Genomic DNA, 21,333 nt, shown 5'->3' on the forward strand with positions numbered 1-21,333 from the left:
ATCCCAAACCCCTCAAAGCCTGTCTACCATTTATAAGGCTCAAGTTAGGAATGTGATGGAATACTCACCACTTTTCTTGAATGGGTGCAGCTGTGACAACACTCAACAACATCCAGCCCTGCCACTGGACTCAATATCCACCCGCTCCACCACTGGCACATTGTGGCTGCAGCATGTACGATCTACAGGCTGAAACTACATCAACTCACCAACATTACTTTAACAGTACCTCCCTCCCTTAAGACCTCTACCATCGATAAAAAAGAGCAGTAATGTTATGGGAACACTATTATCTCCAAGTTCCCCTCCAAGACACATACTAACCTGATTTAGACATAAATCGCCGTTCCTTCATCATCGCTGGGTCAATATCCTGAAATTCCCTACCTGACGCAATTATGGGAGCACCATCACTACAAAGACTACAGCAGTTCAAAGAGAAGGTGCACCACCACCTTCTCCAGGCAACCAGGGATGGGCAGTAAATGCAGCCTTGCCCGTGTCACTCACATCCCGAAAGCAAAACAAAAAATCTGAATGTTATCTGATCAGCCTGATTGATATAAACGATATTGATATTGATAAAGCTCAACACCATCCAGTTAAAAGCAGCCCACTTGATTGGCACCCCATCCACCACCCTAAACATTCACTCCCTTCACCACCAGCGCACTGTGGCTGCAGTGTGTACCATCCACAGGATGCACTGCAGCAACTCGCCAAGGCTTCTTCAACAGCACCTCCCAAACCCGCGAACTCTACCACCTAGAAGGACAAGGGCAGCAGGTACATGGGAACAACACCACCTGCACGTTCCCCTCCAAGTCATATACCATCCCGACTTGGAAATATATCGCCGTTCCTTCATCGTTGCTGGGTCAAAAACCTGGAACTCCCTTCCTAACAGCACTGTGGGAGAACCTTCACCACATGGACTGCAGCGGTTCAAGAAGGCGGCTCACCACCACCTTCTCAAGGACAATTAGGGATGGGCAATAAATGCTGGCCTTGCCGGCGATGCCCACAACCCACGAACGAAGAAAAAAATAAACAGAGATTCAGCCTATTTCTCTCCGGAAGTTTCTTGCGACATACACTTCTCAATAATCTATTAGACAAGCCAATTAATATCTAAGTGAAACTGTTCACCTCTAAGACTTTTATTCAATGACTAACATAAAACGCTGTCTCAGATACAACAGAAGGTGTTTCCTGACTCCTGTTATATTGCCTTGCCAGTTAATCAAGTCTTTATCTTCTCTTTTCATGATGCAAACATGATTAAAGGGATTCTTTTGTTTTCAGCTTCACCTGTCCTTTCTGCTCATTGTGTACTGGGAATATGAACCTCCATCATCCACTAACCTTTACTCTTCCTGACAGTGACAGATGAATAAGCACTAAAGAAAACATTGTGTACTGTGTAGCAATAAACCTTTAACGCTATCTGTCATTGGCTTTATTTTTATTGTCAGGCAGATGCAAAGAGAAGAAGCCATTAATTTCTAGTGGCCTAGGCCAACTATATTTCAGCATTCTGAAAAATGGAGCCTACACAACACCAAACAATGATAGATCTGCATATACACTGCCTCACCATATCAAGACTGGGTTAGACAATTGAGGGTTCAGGCTGAAAGAGGGTCTGGGCAAGGTTCCAATCCATCCTCAAGTGTGGCAATTGGACTAACAATCTTCATTACTTCCAGTCAATCCCACTTCAATTATGTTTGCAGTTCGGTTCCTTTGTTTATTGTACTTTTGTTCACTAAATGCCTGCCTCTTTATTCAGCCATGTGTTGCAGTTAGAGGTCCAGTCCAATACGATGTCAATTACCATTCTGATATTATCAAGAGATTCATCATCCTAAGATATCTTGCAGTCATTCAAATGAGGCATTATTGGCCCCAATTATTTCCTCCAGTGGGGGAATCCAGACCAAGAGGGCATAATCTTAAAATTAGAGTTAGGCTATTTAGGAGTGAAATCAGGAATCACTTTTTCCACACAAAGGATAGTGGAAATTTGGTAAAAACCAGAGCACCACAATTTTATAGTTATGCAAAAGTTAAAAAAATGGCATGTTCAACTTTTTTGTTAAATTGTTTAATTCTACGTTACATATTTACAATATTAAAACAGCTCAGGGCAATTTGAAAAGATTTTCTCTTTAAACAGCAGCTTGATTAAAGGAAGTAAATCTAAGGGGAAGTACTTGGATAATAAGTATATTTATCTTCTACTTGTATTGAAGGAAGTTAATTAAATCAATTTGTTTCGAAACTATTCCCAGTTATAGGGACTCCAGCACAGCACAGCAAGAGGTAAGGGGAGGTTGAAAATAAAGAGATAGCTGAATGTGGGTCTGACAACGAAACACACTGGCAAACTCCAAAGGGATCTTTGTATCTGAGTCACCAGAGGGCATTCTGTCTGTTGAGGAAATGGAGGATCATTAAAGTTTCTTTAAATGGAAATATTTTCACAATCAGTTGTTAGAAAAGTTACTTAGGGAAGTATCATTCTGTTCGCTACCTGCAGCAATTTAACACGTTACGATTTCAGTAGAAATACCGGCCAGGGACATCTTGAGGAATGTATTTCTAATGTTGCTGCACTTTACATTAGGGAACATCTTCCCCTTTTGTTTCCGTCTTTCTCCCCCCTACAGTTAACATTACTAGAAGCCAATGCCAGAGGTTGCACCACTGAGTGAATAGGGTGAGCACTGATGGGCCTGGTGGTCTTTTCTCTTTTTCTCTGCATTTCATATGTGGGACACAACTTAGGCACAAAATCTAGGCTGACACTCCAGTGCAGTACTGAGGGAGTGCTGTACTGTCAGAAGAGCCATCTTTTGGATGAGACGTTAAACCGAGGCCCATCTGCCCAGGTGGATGTAAAAGGTCACATGGTACTACTTCGAAGAAGAGCAGCAGAGCTCTCCCCAGCATCCTGGGCAATATTTATCCCTCAACCAACATCACTAAAAAACAGATTATCTGGTCATTATCACAATGCTATTTGTGGGAGCTTGCTGTGTGCAAATTGGCTGCCATGTTTCCTATATTACAACAGTGATTACACTTCGAAAAGTACTTCATTGGTTGTAAAGTGCTTTCTGCCATCCTGAGGTTGTGAAAGGCACTATATAAATGCAATTCTTTCTTTTCTTTTTTATTGTTTATACCACTTATCGCTGGGAGTCACACCGTCTCTTTCAAGACTGTAGCTGTGAATGTGCAGAAGTGGATTACAAAAATCATACACATTAAAAAAAAAGTGATCAGGTTTTCCCAATGTCCCAGCGGGTTTATCCAGTGAGTAGTTAAGCCGTACAGACCAGTCCATACTACTAATCCCGTTTTCCGTAGCCCGCAAGCAGCCTTGTAGACCCAGTGTCAGTTCCCAGAATCCGAATGAAAGGACCAGTATAAAAGCAGCCAATATTAGCAGAGATGCCACAGAACAGCAAATGAACAAGTTGTGAAATGTTCTGGATCAATCTAATGTTGCTAAATTGTAACAATAGCAGCCCTTATTCATTCACTGAAATTGATCAATAATAGACCGATAGCAGATACTCCATAGAACATCAGGCAAGATACAAAACACTCTGTTTAATCTAACGCAGCTAAATTATTTTCAATTATTTTTTGGTTAGCTGGGTGAAAACATGAAACTCACGGTCATGCTTCTCTCCAAACCAAACTACAGAGAAATTCAGAATATCTGTTTGCCTGATATAGAGTGCACTCTTCCATCAGGATATCGCCCATTCATCGAACCATAGAGGACTTAGGCACAGGTTGGGAAGAGCTGAAATTTAAAGACTCCCAAGGATGCGAACAGTTACTGCTGGCCTTTAACCTGCTAAAACTGCAGAACTTACTAGCACAGAGCACTGGTGGGTATCTTGCTACATGTCCAGCTAGGACTAGACTGTTAGGGCATTGGGTTGCAGGGCCAAGTGGAGGAATCCCAGCCCCAATGATAGTTCGACTTCTCCTATGAGCCAGTCTTGCTGGTCAACCATCAACAGAATTCTAGAGTACTGCAGATCAGCCTGGCTCAGGTACAGATAACTGAGTCTGCCACAAATGATTAACTTGGTTCCAATCTCCCATTAAAAGATGTGTCAATGTGGACCAATCCCCAAGAGACCTATTTCTGTCCCCACCTTCTCAAAGGGCGTCAGTCACTAGTTTTTCATTAGACAACTGACAATGCTGGGTTTGAGCACTCGTTAGGCAGACGGCAGGCACTCCTCCCGAGTGACATCATGAGTATAACCACTCATCTTAAAATATATGACTTCAACCCATAACTATCTGATTCAGGAGAGCTTGCAAGCCAACTGAATCAATCCTCCTAGAGTGGGACCTGAAACCACAACCTCCTGGACTCAGAGGCCAAAGTGCTACCCACTGTGCCAGGGCTGATAGCTGGAAAGGCAAACACAATAACTCTACTTAAAAAAAAACTTTAATTGGTCAACATTACACACCACATCAAAAGACTCCATGAAATGCAAATGAAGAGTAAATGAAAAACATAATAAAAAGTCTGCAGGGACCATTTATTTTGGAGTAGGTCAATGAGGTGACCGACTATTTTGCATTGCATTTAAGAGAGAAAGGCAAATTAATGCTTTTATGAATGGGGAGAGGGGCAGAGTTTAATTGACATAATCACCAACAAAATTATAGTCCAATTACCGATCAAATGGTTACTTCTGCATGGAATAAAGGAAAGGGACTGCTGGTGAGGACAGAAACAGAGCACTGGTCAGCCCCCACTATCTCAATCGATAGGCCATTCCTCACCTGAGAGCTTAAGAGAGTGAATGTCAACATGATATTGAATAATGGGGGGCATCACATTGATCCTGTCCTCACCCGACACCCTCAATTTATGGGCCCACCGGGAGCAGTGATCTTGGTTGATTCTCCTCTCCCCTCTAGATCAGTGGCACTGAGATCAGCTAACTCAGCATTGACCAGGGATTGAACCTGGTACATTCACGATCTGTTTGCCTACACAACAACAACTTGTATTACTTGTATTATAGCACTTTTATCGTCGTGAAACGTCCTAACGTGCTTCACAGGAGCCTTATCATTCAGAATTTGACACCAAGCCACATAAGGAGATATCAGGTCTGGTGACCAAAAGCTTGGTCAAAGAGGTAGGTTTTAAGGAGCATCTTAAAGCAGGAGAGAGAGAGGTAGCGAGGCGGAGAGGTTTAGGGAGGGAATTCCAGAAATTAGGGCCTAGGCAGCTGAAGGCACAGTTGCCAATGGCGGAATGATGAAAAGCGGCGATGTGCAAGAGGCCGGAATTGGAGGAGCGCAGAGAACTCGGAGGGTTGTAGGGCTGGAGGAGGACTGGCGGTGGATTTACCACACGGTGTGGACACGGAGTGTGTCTGATTTTTGTTTCCTGGAGTTTTTCCTCAATACCACAGTTACTTTGAGACTCTAAGGATACCGCGACTCTTTTGCCCTTTGCAATGTGCTTTTTATTCCTTAATCTTTTACAAAATATAATTTAGTAATAACAGTCACTGCAGGGTGACTTATGATGCAATTATCACAGGACAAGCAATTTTTCATTAAACACCCACACATTAAAATGAATATTGTGCCCCCGTGGTGACTGTTATTGCTCGAGCCCATTACACTGCAGGAAACTTGGAATCGCCAATCTCAATGAGAGGCAAGTGTGAGAAAATGTAGGAGAAAGGAATGTGAGTGGGAGCCTGAGAGGAGGTAACACCAGAAAATTGTACAATAATTGGAGCATCGCCAGATGGCAAATATAGGAAGGAACATTTTCTACAGACAATGTGTTTTCAGTCAGAAAACTATGGTTCTCAATGCAATTATCATTGTTAGAATTACAGTTTGAGCTCAGTAATCCGATCAGAGAGATTACAGTCTTAGGTCAGTAACCTGATCAGAGAGATTACAGTCTTAGGTCAGGATCCCAATCAGAGAGATTACAGTCTTAGGTCAGTAACCTGATCAGAGAGATTACAATCTTAGGTCAGGATCCCAATCAGAGAGATTACAGTCTTAGGTCAGTAACCTGATCAGAGAGATTACAGTCTCAGGTCAGTAACCTGATCAAAGAGATTACAGTCTTAGGTCAGTAACCTGATCAGAGAGATTACAATCTTAGGTCAGGATCCCAATCAGAGAGATTACAATCTTAGGTCAGGATCTCAATCAGAGAGATTACAATCTGAGCTCAGTAATCCGATCAGAGAGATTACAGTCTTAGGTCAGTAACCTGATCAAAAAGATTACAGTCTCAGGTCAGTAACCCGATCAGAGAGATTACAATCTTAGGTCAGGATCTCAATCAGAGAGATTACAATCTGAGCTCAGTAACCCGATCAGAGAGATTACAGTCTCAGGTCAGTAACGCTATCAGAGAGATTACAGTCTCAGGTCAGTAACCCTGTCAGAGAGATTACATTCTCAGATCAGTACCGATCAGAGAGATTACAGTCTCAGGTCAGTAATCTGATCAGAAAGATTACAGTCTCAGATCAGTTGCCCAATCAGAGAGATTACAGTCAGAGCTCAGTAACCCAATCAGAGAGATTACAGTCAGAGCTCAGTAACCCAATCAGTGAGATTACAGTCAGAGCTCAGTAACCCAATCAGTGAGATTACAGTCAGAGCTCAGTAACCCGATGAGGGAAAGTTCAGTCACACTTTAGGATCTTGGTTAAGAAGACTAGTCTCAGCTCAGTAACCTAATCAGGAAGAGTAGAGTGTGAGCTCAGAAACCCGATCACAGATATTACAGTCACACCTTGGGAACCTGGTTAAGGAGACAAGGCTCACCTCAGTAACCCAATCAGAGAGAATATAGTCAAATCTCAGTAATCTGGGCTGTTGCAGGACAAGAGCAGCAATTTCATGGGAACATCATTGCCTCCATGTTCCCCTCCAGTCACACACCATCCTGGCATGTATCACCCTTCCTTCATCACCAGTGCCTCAACATCCTGGAATTCCCTACTTAACACCATCATGATGTGGAGATGCCGGTGATGGACTGGGGTGGACAAATGTAAGGAATCTTACAACACCAGGTTATAGTCCAACAATTTTATTTTAAAATCACAAGCTTTCGGAGATTATCCCCTTCGTCAGGTGAGGAAGGGGATAATCTCCGAATAATCTCCGAAAGCTTGTGATTTTAAAATAAAATTGTTGGACTATAACCTGGTGTTGTAAGATTCCTTACATTTAACACCATCATGGCAGCACTATAACCACAAGGACAGCAGCAGTTCAAGGAGGAGGCTCATCACCACCTTCTCAGGGGAACTAGGCATGGGCAATAAATGCGACCTTGCCAGCATCACCCACATCCTGAGAACAAAAACAAAATGCCACAGCCTTAATCTGCGTTGAGACTTTGCTGTCAATGAAGATAAACAAGAAAGAGTCTCCAATTCAAGCTAATTGCAAATCTACATATAGAGTTTCTGTTCTCCAAATGTGAGATGCGCACTCTCTCCCCATGAGGAGACATGAGCAGAGTATCGGTACAGGTTGGCAAAGTCCTTTTCCCCTTCATGCCATGTTAAGATTTCTGGACCAATTGAACTGTTGGCACAGAGTGGAGGGAGAAGGGAGTTGGTGATTCTTTGGCAGTTAAAAAAAATCTAGATTATTTGACAATTCAAAGTGATTGTTTTTAGAAACAGTAATTAAGGAAGAATATTACTAGAGTCTCTAACCACAATTACCTACGTCCTTCACTCCGTTACCCCAACATGGGTTTAAACCCAACAACTAAATTAATTTGATCCAAGCCCCCAACAGAAATAATGGCTCAGTGATAGTGAAATAATTTTAGTCAAAAATCATGGAACTTACTGGTGAACACACCAGAATTATTTACAATGGGCTGAGCTAAATTCTTCTCCAATCGTGCATTGAAATACCCAAATCAAAGGGAAAAGCATTAATTCTGCTTCTTCTTTCTAATCAAACAAAATAATTGGAAAGCTCGCAAGCTGGTAAAGGGCACTCCAGAGGACTGGAACTAATTGTTTGTTGTTTTAAGAAACCAGACAATTCATTTGGTGTGGGGCCGGGCTCGGTGCTGGAGGTATTTATTTCCTCGCTTTCATTAAAAATTCTGCCAGTTCTCGGACAGCTTCTGAAAAATGTATCTAGCAGTGGGTGAGCTGGTTTCGTCCTTCATTGCAGTGTGGCAGACAGATAAATCTCCTGACGCACTTCTGCGCTGTCTCCAACATGGGGAGACAATTTTCAACCAAAAAGCAATAGAATCATACAGTACAGAAGGAAGCCATTCGGCCCATCATGCCTGTGCTGGCTCTTTGAAAAAGCTATCTAATAAGTCCCACACTCCTGTTCTTTCCCCATAGCCCTGCAAATTTTTCCTTTTTAAGTATATATCCACTTCCCTTTTGAAAGTTACTTATGAATCCACTTCTCCACCCTTTCAGGCATTGCATTCCAGATCATAACAATTTGCTGAGTAAGAAAAATTCTCCTCATCTCCCCACTGGCTTTTTTGCCAATTATCCGTGTCCTCTGGTCACCGACCCTCCGGCCAGTGGAAACAGTTTCTCCCTATCTACTCTATCAAAGCCCCTCATAATTTTGAACACATCTATCAAATGTTCCCTGAACCTTCTCTGCTCTAAGGAGAACAATCCCAGCTTCTCTAGTCTCTCCACTTCTTATCGAGGAGGTATAGGGGTTGGGAGCATGGCGCCATGTAAAAGGGTCGACTTTTGAATTTTTAGAGTAATCTGAACCAAGGTAATTGCCGATTTCTCCAAATGCTAGAAAAAAAACCCACATACAGATTTCATTGCCCCATATTGGGGCTAAAGTAAAATCAGGAAACTTTGTTCTGGACAAGTCTGTGTCAGATACCAAAGTAACAAATTCTACGAGAGCTCCAACATGAGTCGACCACAACCACCTGGTCAGGTGGGTACATTATCAGATTAAAGCCTCTCAAATAAAGGGAACAAGATAGATCTTCCTCATTAGGACTTGAAAGTAAAGCATCACTTGGTGGGAGTGCGTAGAAGGAAGTCAGGTGGGGAGGATTGCATGTCTTCCCAATTTTCCTCTATGTACTGAACTCAGGCAAGTACTAAAGAGGAAACTTTGCCCCAACAATTGATATTCATTGTTGCCAATTTAAGTGAATGATGCCTATCAGCTGTTAAGTATGACTTAAAGACTCAAAAAGTAAAACACAGGCACCAAGTCCCATTCACCCATCACCCTTGTGCTTGTTGACCTACATTGGCTCCCGGTCCCCGAACGCCTTGATTTTAAAATTCTCAACCTCGCATTCAAATCTCTGCATGGCTTCGCCCCTCTCTCTCTCTCTCTCTCTGTAACCTCCTCCAGCCCTACAGCCACCCCCAGAACTCTGCATTCCTCCAACTCTGGCCTCTCGTCCATCCCCCATTTCCTCCACCCCAGCCTTCAGCTGTCTAGGCCCTGAGCTCTGGAATTCCCTCCCTAAACCTCTCTGCCTCTCCACCTCTCTCTCTTCCTTTAAGATTCTTTTTAAAATCTACCTCTTTGACCAAGTTTTTGGTCACTTGTGTTGGCTCGGTGTCAATTTTGTTGTCTGCTAAGGCTCCTGAGAAGGACCTTGGGATGTTTTACTACTTTAAAGATGCTATATAAATGCAAGCTGTTGTATATATATATATATATATATATATATATGTGTGTATATATACACACACACGCACATATATATATATATATATATATATACACACACGCACATATATATATATATATATATATACACACACACGCACATATATATATATATATATATACACACACACGCACATATATATATATATATATATACACACACACATACATGTCCCTGTATTTCACCCAACAGCCACACTCAAGCAAGAGTGGGAGCATTCACATGAATTTCACATTCAGCAAAGACACATCCTCTGCACAGTAACACAATCATATAAAAATAGCCTCTCCAACTGGGAGATGTTAATTTCCCGTCCTACGCCGGTATAAACCATAGTCTCCGAGCAAGATGAAAAAGTCTGTGGGAGAGGAGGCTTTTCTTCTTCATAACGTGGACCTACCTTTCTTTGAGTTCAACCTAGTTCCAAAAGAAGTTTGAAGTTCTCCACTAAGCTACAATAAATTAATCTTATGTATCCCATGTTCAGAGGCTGTAGGGGTGACTCATGTCCAGTGAGAATTGTGCACACGTACAAAGGTTGTAGGAGTGAATCATAAAAACATAAGAAATAGGAGCAGGAGTAGGCCATACAGCCCCTCGAGCCTGTTCCGCCATTCAATCAGATCATGGCTGATCTTCGACCTCAACTCCACTTTCCCGCCCGATCCCCATATCCCTCAATTCCCCTAGAGTCCATAAATCTATCAGTCTCAGCCCTCTGGGGTAGAGAATTCCAAAGATTCACAACCCTCTGCATAAAGAAATTCCTCCTCATCTCAGTCTTGAATGGCTGACCCCATATCCTGCAATTATGCCCCCTAGTTCTAGACTCTCTAGCCAGGGGAAACAATCTCTCAGCATCCACCCTGTAAAGCCCTCTCATAATCTCATATGTTTCATTGAGATCACCTCTCATTCTTCTAAACTCCAGAGAGTATAGGCCCATTCTACTCAACCTCTCTTCATAGGACAACCCTCTCATCCCAGGAATTAATCTAAACAATCTTACAACACCAGGTTATAGTTCAACAATTTTATTTGAAAATCACAAGCTTTCGGAGGCTTCCTCCTTCGTCAGGTGAATGTCAGGAAATCCTTGAACGTTTCGCATTTATATTCAGAGAACAATACCTGGTGATTACAGATAATCTTTCCAACTGCCCGTTGTCAAGGCAATCAAAGTGTTCAGACAGAGAGGTGTTACCTACAGGACCACCGAATATACAAACGGCCAGAACACAAAACAGAGAGAGAGAGGGAGAAACATCCAAAAGGAAGAGAAAGACAGAAAATGACCCGTTGAATTAAAGACAGATAACTTTTATTCGCTGGTAGGGTTACGTGTAGCGTGACATGAACCCAAGATCCCGGTTGAGGCCGTCCTCATGGGTGCGGAACTTGGCTATCAATTTCTGCTCGACGATTTTGCGTTGTCTTGTGTCTCGAAGGCCGCCTTGGAGTACGCTTACCCGAAGATCGGTGGCTGAATGTCCTTGACTGCTGAAGTGTTCCCCGACTGGGAGGGAACCCTCCTGTCTGGCGATTGTTGCGCGGTGTCCGTTCATCCGTTGTCGCAGTGTCTGCATGGTCTCGCCAATGTACCATGCTCCGGGGCATCCTTTCCTGCAACGTATGAGGTAGACAACGTTGGCCGAGTCACAGGAGTATGAACCATGTACCTGGTGGGTGGTGTCCTCTCGTGTGATGGTGGTATCTGTGTCGATTATCTGGCATGTCTTGCAGAGGTTGCCGTGGACGCTGTTCACCAGCGTCCACGACACCACACATCCCTGCCACGGCCAACGTTGTCTACCTCATACGTTGCAGGAAAGGATGCCCCGGAGCATGGTACATTGGCGAGACCATGCAGACAGACACTGCGACAACAGATGAACGGACACCGCGCAACAATCGCCAGACAGGAGGGTTCCCTCCCAGTCGGGGAACACTTCAGCAGTCAAGGACATTCAGCCACCGATCTTCGGGTAAGCGTACTCCAAGGCGGCCTTCGAGACACAAGACAACACAAAATCGTCGAGCAGAAATTGATAGCCAAGTTCCGCACCCATGAGGACGGCCTCAACCGGGATCTTGGGTTCATGTCACGCTACACGTAACCCTACCAGCGAATAAAAGTTATCTGTCTTTAATTCAACGGGTCATTTTCTGTCTTTCTCTTCCTTTTGGATGTTTCTCCCTCTCTCTCTCTGTTTTGTGTTCTGGCCGTTTGTATATTCGGTGGTCCTGTAGGTAACACCTCTCTGTCTGAACACTTTGATTGCCTTGACAACGGGCAGTTGGAAAGATTATCTGTAATCACCAGGTATTGTTCTCTGAATATAAATGCGAAACGTTCAAGGATTTCCTGACATTCACCTGACGAAGGAGAAAGCCTCCGAAAGCTTGTGATTTTCAAATAAAATTGTTGGACTATAACCTGGTGTTGTAAGATTGTTTACATTTGTCAACCCCAGTCCATCACCGGCATCTCCAAATCAGGAATTAATCTAGTGAACCTTCGTTGCACCGCCTCTAAGGCAAGTATATCCTTCTTTAGATAAGGAGACCAAAACTGTACACAGTACTCCAGGTGAGGTCTCACCAATGCCCCGTACAACTGTAGAAAGACTTCCTTACTCTTGTACTCCAACCCCCTTGCAATAAAGACCAACATGCCATTTGCCTTCCTAATTGCTTGCTGTACCTGCATACTAACTTTTTGTGTTTCTTGTATGAGGACACCCAAGTTTCTCTGGACACCAACATTTAATAGTTTCTCACCATTTAAAAAATATTCTGTTTTTCTACTCTTCCTACCAAAGTAAATAACCTCACATTTCTCCACATTGTACTGCATCTGCCACCTTCTTGCCCACTCACTTAATCTGTCTATATCCCTTTGCAAACGCTTTGTGTCCTCCTCACAGCTTCTTTTCCCATGTAGCTTTGTATCGTCAGTAAACTCGGTCCCTTCATCTAAGTCATTAATATAGATTGTAAATAGCTGAGGCCCAAGCACAGATCCTTGCGGCACCCCACTAGTAACAGCCTGCCAACCTGAGAATGACCCGTTTATCCCTACTCTCTATTTTCTGTCCTTTAACCAATCCTCTATCCATGCTAATATATTACCCCCAACCCCATGAGCCCTTACCTTATGTAACAACTTTTTATGTGGCATCTTGTCATGCCCTGAGAATTATGACCACTGAGATTTGGTAACGCTACCTGACACAGATTTCTTTTTCTAAATTCTCTTGAGATCATCTCTCAAGTTGTCTATAATGTTACAGCTGTTCAGTCTTGGCTGCAGATGTCACAACCGTTAGACCAGCTGCCCTCCACCGCCCTCCTCCCCCCGCCGTACATACACGCAAATCAGTACTGGACATCACTCACTCAAGACTCTGGCAGTGCTTCAGATTGTGACAACATCTGCAGTAACTTGCAGCATCTAACATGGTAAAAATATGACATTTTCCAATTAAGGATTGCCATTTTTGTCTTTGTGCTCAATGAGGTAAAGGACGTTAGTACTGGGGAGTGGAGCACTGCCCAAGTCAGGCTAGCGTCAAGCACTCCTTGCACGTCACAAAGTAAAACTCCCTCTACTCGGCCCCAGCAGTGAGTCTGCCCAGGTGTACTTGGAGAGGGAACTTGCGGTGCCCTTGAGTATGTTTGAGGCTTTCTGCGACGCAGGGGATAGAGTGTCTAATAGACACTGGGAATAACATTATCATTTAGTCGTTACAATTTCTTTTGGCTTTGTTGGAACTTTGTTGCTTATTTTAGCATCTTTTACTTTGATTGGATCACATGGTTGTTTATTATGTTGGCGGTGCCCTTAAAGGGGCACTGGTGATGATGATTCTTGTCAGGTGACACTGGGGCAACTCAAGTGGTCTAATTGAAATAGGCCCAACAATGTGCCTCAGCCCCAGCTGTGGAAGAGCAGTTCCCACTGCACCATTGTGGCCTTTCTATTTCCTGTACCAGCTATTTTTAATGGCATCTCTGTGAGAGACTGAAAGTTCCATGTCAAATTAGAAGCACACTCACTGGGTATAAATTACCCAAACTCATTTCACTTGGGGCCCTTAGATTTTCCGATAGTAGTGGGTGAACACCTACTATGTTTGAACAGATTTTTGCACCGGTCTTCAAATAATACCCATTGAACAACCTAAGTTTGATACTCAAAAGATTTCAGCTGTGAGGGGCTTCAAACCCAGGCTCCGGAGGAGGAAATAGTTTCTCTGTATAAATTAATGGGCAGAAAGTCGGGGGGATTTTGTCCTGCGATTCCCCAACTAGCACTCCCTGGAAGCACCACTCCTCCCCAGGAGGTGTGGGCATCGCTGGCAAGGCAGGCATTTATTGCCCATCCCTAGTTGTCCGAAGAATGTGGATGTGGGCCTCCTTCTTGAACCACTGCAAGTCTTGCGTGGAATTTTTAGTGGTTTAATACAACTGAATGGCTTGTTGGGCCACTTCAGAAGGCAGTTAAGAATCAACCACTTTGACTGGAGTCACATATTAGCCAGACCGGGTAAGGACGGCAGGTTTCCTTCCCTAAAAGGACGTGAGCATGCCAGTTGAATTTTTACGACAATCCGACAGCTTCATGGCTACTGATACCAGCTTTTTATTTTATTTCCAGATTTTTTAAACTGAATTCTTAGATTTTCAAACTGAGCAGAAACATCAACTCACTTAAAATAAATGGATTAACAGCCAGGCCAAATACTGGGCAAGGTCATAAAACCAGCATCCATTAATATCACTAACTGGAACGCCTAGGTTTATTTTGGATCAGATCACTTTTGTGCTTAAAGCACCCAGTGTCAGCATCAGGAACTCTTCAGTCATGTATAATATAGCTAGATGCAGAGAACAGTAGCTCATCTAGTGCCCCAAGCCCCATGGGAACCCCTCACGGCACCATTTTTATGACCATGCCACCCATGCTGGTGCTCTTTGAGTGGCACTGCCAATTTAAGGGGGTAAAAATTCCACACACACCAAACGCCGGCTGCAATTGCTCAAATTTTCGATATGCATGCCAAAGTATGGCGGGTCAAAATTTGTGTTTAATCCTTCCTTAGCTTCACTTGTATTATATTTAGGGCAGCTCTGTACTGCGGACTTGCAACCACTAGAAACTGGGCTGAGGTTTGGCCAAACTCATTGCATTGCAACCAATTGAAGGGAGATTCTTTCATCCCATCAGTCTGGCCAAGAATTCTAACCAGATGGGAAAAAAAAATGTTTACCACGCACTGTTCCACCCTCCTCAGTTATTCTATTCTAATATATACGGGGCACATGACTTCCCCCTAATTAACAGCTCATTGTTTCTCTGTAACAGTGTCAAGAGTTTCATTACCGCTCTGTGGATGACATATGGCACTACAATGCTCAACAAAGTCACCTACTACTGATATGACACATGCCCACTGATTCCTCACCACACACAGTTGCAAGGTGCCAAAAACCTGCTCCCCAGGCCTCTGCCAATGCTCCGTCGTAGGCCCGTTGCTAGGAGATGCCTGAAACTGGCCCAGGGTGACTCTCCTGCTGATTTCCCCACCCACTCCTCCTCCCCTTCTGACGAGGCCAATCCTACACTCAATGCCTCCCACGGCTGATTTTGAGAGTTAGTCATGTACAGAACTGTGGGGTTTTGAAATTCTGAAACAGAATGAAATTATACATTTCTGGATTAATCTAGATGTTACCTTCAGGGTTAATCTTTGAAAGGACATCAAACAAATCAGACCTTCTCACTTTCGCTTTCCAATTTTTTCTCTCCCCTGTCCCCATCTCAGGGTCTCTCCCTCTCCCCTATCCCCACACTCGGTCTCCCCCTCTCCCCTGTCCCCATCTCAGGGTCTCTCCCTCTCCCCTATCCCCACACTCAGTCTCTCCCTCTCCCCTATTCCCACAATCAGTCTCTCCCTCTCCCCTATCCCCACACTCAGTCTCTCCCCCTCCCCTATTCCCACACTCAGTCTCTCCCCCTCCCCTATTCCCACACTCAGTCTCTCCCTCTCCCCTATCCCCACACTCAGTCTCTCCCTCTCCCCTATCCCCACACTCAGTGTCTTCCTCTCGCCTATCCCCACACTCAGTCTCTCCCTCTCCCCTATCCCTACACTCAGTCTCTCCCTCTCCCCTATCCCCACACTCAGTCTCTCCCTCTCCCCTATCCCCACACTCAGTCTCTCCCTCTCCCCTATCCCTACACTCAGTCTCTCCCTCTCCCCATCCCCACACTCAGTCTCTCCCTCTCCCCTATCCCCACACTCAGTCTCTCCCTCTCCCCTATCCCCACACTCAGTCTCTCCCTCTCCCCTATCCCCACACTCAGTCTCTCCCTCTCCCCTATCCCCACACTCAGTCTCTCCCCCTCCCCTATCCCTACACTCAGTCTCTCCCTCTCCCCTATCCCCACACTCAGTCTCTCCCTCTCCCCTGTCCCCACACTCAGTCTCTCCCTCTCCCCATCCCCACACTCAGTCTCTCCCTCTCCCCATCCCCACACTCAGTCTCTCCCTCTCCCCATCCCCACACTCAGTCTCTCCCCTATCCCCACACTCAGTCTCTCCCTCTCCCCATCCCCACACTCAGTCTCTCCCTCTCCCCATCCCCACACTCAGTCTCTCCCCTATCCCCACACTCAGTCTCTTCCTCTCCCCTATCCCCACACTCAGTCTCTTCCTCTCCCCTGTGCCCATCCCAGGGTCTGTCCATCTCCCTTGCCCTCATCTTGGGGTCTCTCCCACTTCTCTGTCCCCATTTCAGTGCCTCTCCCTTGCCCCCATCTCAATGTCTCTCCATCTCCCCTGTCCCCACCTCATGGTCTCTCCTCTGCCCCCAACTCAGTGTCAGTGTCTCTCCCTCTCCCGTGAGCCCACCTCAGTGTCTCTCCCTCTCCCGTGTCCCCACCTCAGTGTCTCTCCCTCTCCCGTGTCCCCACCTCAGTGTCTCTCCCTCTCCCGTGTCCCCACCTCAGTGTCTCTCCCTCTCCCGTGTCCCTACCTCAGTGTCTCTCCCTCTCCCGTGTCCCCACCTCAGTGTCTCTCCCTCTCCCGTGTCCCCACCTCAGTGTCTCTCCCTCTCCCGTGTCCCCACCTCAGTGTCTCTCCCTCTCCCGTGTCCCTACCTCAGTGTCTCTCCCTCTCCCGTGTCCCTACCTCAGTGTCTCTTTCTCTGCTGTCTTGCAGTTTGTGAGGTTGTTACACATTCAAGGTTTAAGTTGGGACTGACTAAATAATCACAAAGGACTGCATGCTAATAAAATACAAAAATATTTAATCAGATCTTTAAATAAAGAATTTTAAAAGGACGCAGGGTGCTCCATACTGGAAAATAAACTGGGGTCAGTGATTCCAGCGTGTTGGAAGCTGAGAGCGGCACGAGTGAGAACATGAGACACCGCCAGGTGGCGCCGCTGTGTCCGCTTTAAAGTTGTGAATGGAGCAATGACATTTTCGAAGGATTCATTTTTACCTTCGCATCGTAAACTGTGACACAGTGCGGGGAACGTCCCCACCCAGTGAACACACTGCAGCTACTTACAGTCACCTGCAAACGCAATTGATAATATTATATCTACATCATGTTTGTGTGCAGAAGCCCTTTAAATGTTGGAAGGAGTGACGGGGCCGTCTCTTCAAATATTCATGCAACACTTTCTTTAAATATTCACGGATATAAGTAGATCTCGGGGCGGGGGAACTAGACTTCATGTCAACTAATGCACCGTGCTTGATATAAATACTGTAGAAAGACCCAACTCCGGTTTGATCCCAATGAGATTCCCAGGGCCCCGTGTGCAGTCCATTTAATACAGATTCAGTGTAAGTATCGTGTAATCTTTGAACTAGACAACTTGTCGGGTGGTCGCGGTTTTCCGCGTGATACTAACAATCAGGTGAATAAAGACTATTACGATTTTAAGATGCTGAATTGAAATTGACACTCTATTGTATCCCATAATATTTCCATTCAGTGCTGGGCAGTGATGTCAAACCCGCTGAAACATTAACCTCCCATCAGACTCTGGCATTCACATTCAGCCAGTATAGCAGATCCGCTTGAATCAATTCTGCTTTGTTACCGATTCCTATTTAAAAACACTCCAACGGGAATAGTTACAGATTTCAATATATAAAGCAGACCCGCACTGTTTATAAATTAAGGATAATCCTTTTTTAATCACGTTTAAGGTGAAATGAGCTCGCAATGAGACTATCAAAGTTGTGATAAACTCAGGGCAAAGGTGAACACGGGGAGCTCTCGCCTCTGTCCCTTTGCAATACGTTCCTATTACAGGTGTTAAATTATTGGACAGGGTGAGTCTGACCATCCCGCTTACTGTGTCTTGTTAAGATTTCTGCTTTGTTGGAATCGCCTCTAACTCTAGAGAGAAGGGGTGAGAATGTGGAATTGGATGGAGTGGTTGATGCAGAGAGTATTGATGCATTTAAGGGGAGGCTTGATGCATACATGGGGGAGAAGGGAATAGAGGGAACTGCATAGAATGTACAGCACAGAAACTGGCCATTCGGCCCAACGGGTCCATGCCGGTGTTCATGCTCCACACGACTTTATCTAATCCTATCGGCATAACCTTCTATCCCTTTGCCCCTCGTGTGTTTATCTAGCTTCCCCTTAGGATCGGCTACCAGTTGGGCTGAATGGCCTGTTTCTGTGCTGTAAATTCTATTTAATTCTGTATAAAACTAGCACCCAAACCCCTGACAGCAGCACAAGAACTGATCAATTCAGTCCCCCTTTTGTTTTTTGCATGGGATAAATATCCTGCAGCGTTTAGCCCTTGAACCAAGTACCAGCGGAGAGGAAACACGCAGCGATATTAAAGGAGACGTTTTTCTGTTTCTCAGTGTTCTTCCCTCCTCGGGTTTCACGGGCTCGGCGCGGAGAGCGCGCAATATTAGTCGGTGATGGCGTGAAATGCGAATGGACGGGATCTGGCGATAGAAGGGGACCAAGGGAGGGGAGGGGGGTGGTCCGTGTTTGGACGGATCAGAAAGGGCAGGGGAAGCACATCTCAAGGTTCAGCTGGACCCGTGCAGTTCGGAGAGCTACTAAAAAATAAAGTACAGACACAGTGGGCGAGTAGATAGATAATAGACAGAACGGAGATAATAGATGGGGGAGAGGAAGATGGATAGGCAGGGAGATCCTGATGGGTATTATAGGTAGATGGAGAGAGATATTTATAGGAAAATCGTGAGATAGGCAGGTAGAGAGACAAATATATAGATAGATGATACAGTATCTGGATAGATCGATAGGCACAGTAAATGATTGTACAGTAATAGTTACACAGATTAATAGACAATTTACAGGAGCAGCTAATAATGTGATATGATAAATAGATAAACAGAGACAAATGGCCACAGATAATGACTATAAATGGGGTTGTTAGTCTGCAAATTGATAAATTATACATATATATGGGTTATGGCTGGCTCAGATTAATAGCTTGTGAAGACTTTTGATGTAAATAAATACCTACCTCCATCTCTGACACTGAACCCTGCTCTTTCAGAACTCGGGTCGATGTGAAGAGGAGAGCGCACAGCTGTGTTTGTGTTTTGGGGACTTTGTCCCGCTGCTCCGACGGTTTGAAGTATCTGTGTCCCTGCTCTGATGGTTTGAAGTATTTGTATCCCTGCTCTGATGGTTTGTTAGGTGCTGACTCTGGGTTATTGAAGTATCTGTCCCTGCTCTGCGGTATCTGTGTCCCTCCTCTGATGGTCTGAAGTATCTGTGTCCCTGCTCTGATGGTCTGAAGTATCTGTGTCCCTGCTCTGATGGCCTGAAGTATCTGTGACCCTGCTCTGATGGTCTGAAGTATCTGTGACCCTGCTCTGATGGTCTGAATTATCTGTGACCCTGCTCTGATGGTCTGAATTATCTGTGACCCTGCTCTGATGGTCTGAAGTATCTGTGACCCTGCTCTGATGGTCTGAAGTATCTGTCCCTGCTCTGATGGTCTGAATTATCTGTGACCCTGCTCTGATGGTCTGAAGTATCTGTGTCCCTGCTCTGATGGTCTGAAGTATCTGTGACCCTGCTCTGATGGTCTGAATTATCTGTGACCCTGCTCTGATGGTCTGAAGTATCTGTGACCCTGCTCTGATGGTCTGAAGTATCTGTCCCTGCTCTGATGGTCTGAATTATCTGTGACCCTGCTCTGATGGTCTGAAGTATCTGTGTCCCTGCTCTGATGGTCTGAAGTATCTGTGTCCATGCTCTGATGGTCTGAAGTATCTGTGACCCTGCTCTGATGGTCTGAAGTATCTGTGTCCCTGCTCTGATGGTCTGAAGTATCTGTGACCCTGCTCTGATGGTCTGAAGTATCTGTGACCCTGCTCTTATGGTCTGAAGTATCTGTGACCCTGCTCTGATGGTCTGAAGTATCTGTCCCTGCTCTGATGGTCTGAAGTATCTGTGACCCTGCTCTGATGGTCTGAAGTATCTGTGTCCCTGCTCTGATGGTCTGAAGTATCTGTGTCCTTGGAGTTCGCTGTTAATGATTCTCAGCGGGTTCTCCCAGCATCTTGTCCCCCATCTCTCCGCTACTTTACCCGGGCTCTTACTGCAGATAGTTAACAAGTCCCCCCATCTCTCTTACCTGTACCACTGCAGCCCTTTCCCGTAGTGTCTGTCGAAGAAGTGCGGCTCTGCTCCCAGTGCCCTGACTGCCGGGTGCAGCCGCATGAACTCCAGCAGAGCCCGGGTCCCTCCCTTCTTCACCCCGATGATGAGAGCTTCGGGTAGCCGCCGGAGAGCGCACCACCACCGGGTGCCCGCTTTGCCCGTCCCGTTGACCGCTCGGGCTGCGGCAGACCGTCCCGCCGCCGGGGCTCCGCTACCCTGCTGCGGCTCAGCACCGTCCGGACCAGGCGAGGTGTAGGATCCGGACGAGGGCTCCTCCTCGCTGGGCTGGACCGTCGTCATCCTTCTCGGCCGTCCTTCCGACTGGGTTTGCCGGCTCAAGCCGACCTCCTGGCTCCTGGGGTCCAGCGGGATGGAGTCGCAGCAGCCGGCGAGGAAATAGAAGCAGAAAAGCGAGAGGGTGAAGAGGGAGAACATGACCAGGAGTTTGTGCAAGACCCTCCGGATGCCGGCACCAGAAGGAGACAGGCTGGGTTGGTGTGCAGCCCTACATGCCATTCCTCAGAGCGATGCCCATTTCCAGCCATCCTACTGGGATCAGTGCCCCTTCATCTCTGATGCTCCCAGTAACAATGAGCATCATCCCATCTTCTGCTGGTCTCCAAACTCTTGAAGGATCCTTCAAACCATCAACTCTCAACTTTTCCCCCCTTGGTGGCTGTGGGTTTAAAGCCAGACTCTATTCCAGCTCTGTGCTGTGTAGCAGAGCTCAGTGTGTGTGCTCTCTCTGGCAAGCTGGGTTGCTGGATTTAATTCCCCCTCTCTCTCAATGTCCTCCTCCAGCCCTGCATCATTCCATCTCTCCCCTTCTCTCCATCACTGGCTCCCGGCACTTTTCATTCATTCATTCATTCACCGAGGATCACAAA

General features: G+C 45.5%; 1 protein-coding gene across 1 annotated transcript in view; it reads right to left on the reverse strand.

Moving 5' to 3' along the window:
* hs3st3l (heparan sulfate (glucosamine) 3-O-sulfotransferase 3-like) overlaps positions 1–21,246 on the reverse strand; it is a 125,983-nt gene extending 104,737 nt beyond the window's left edge. Inside the window, exon 1 of the mRNA XM_068004525.1 lies at positions 20,421–21,246. Within this exon, the coding sequence (XP_067860626.1) occupies positions 20,421–20,962 (542 nt within the window). The 5' untranslated portion in view covers positions 20,963–21,246. The remainder of the gene's footprint in view (positions 1–20,420) is intronic.
* Positions 21,247–21,333: the final 87 nt, after the last annotated feature.

Source organism: Heptranchias perlo, chromosome 23, assembly GCF_035084215.1.
Source record: "Heptranchias perlo isolate sHepPer1 chromosome 23, sHepPer1.hap1, whole genome shotgun sequence".
Taxonomy (NCBI): Eukaryota; Metazoa; Chordata; class Chondrichthyes; order Hexanchiformes; family Hexanchidae; genus Heptranchias; species Heptranchias perlo.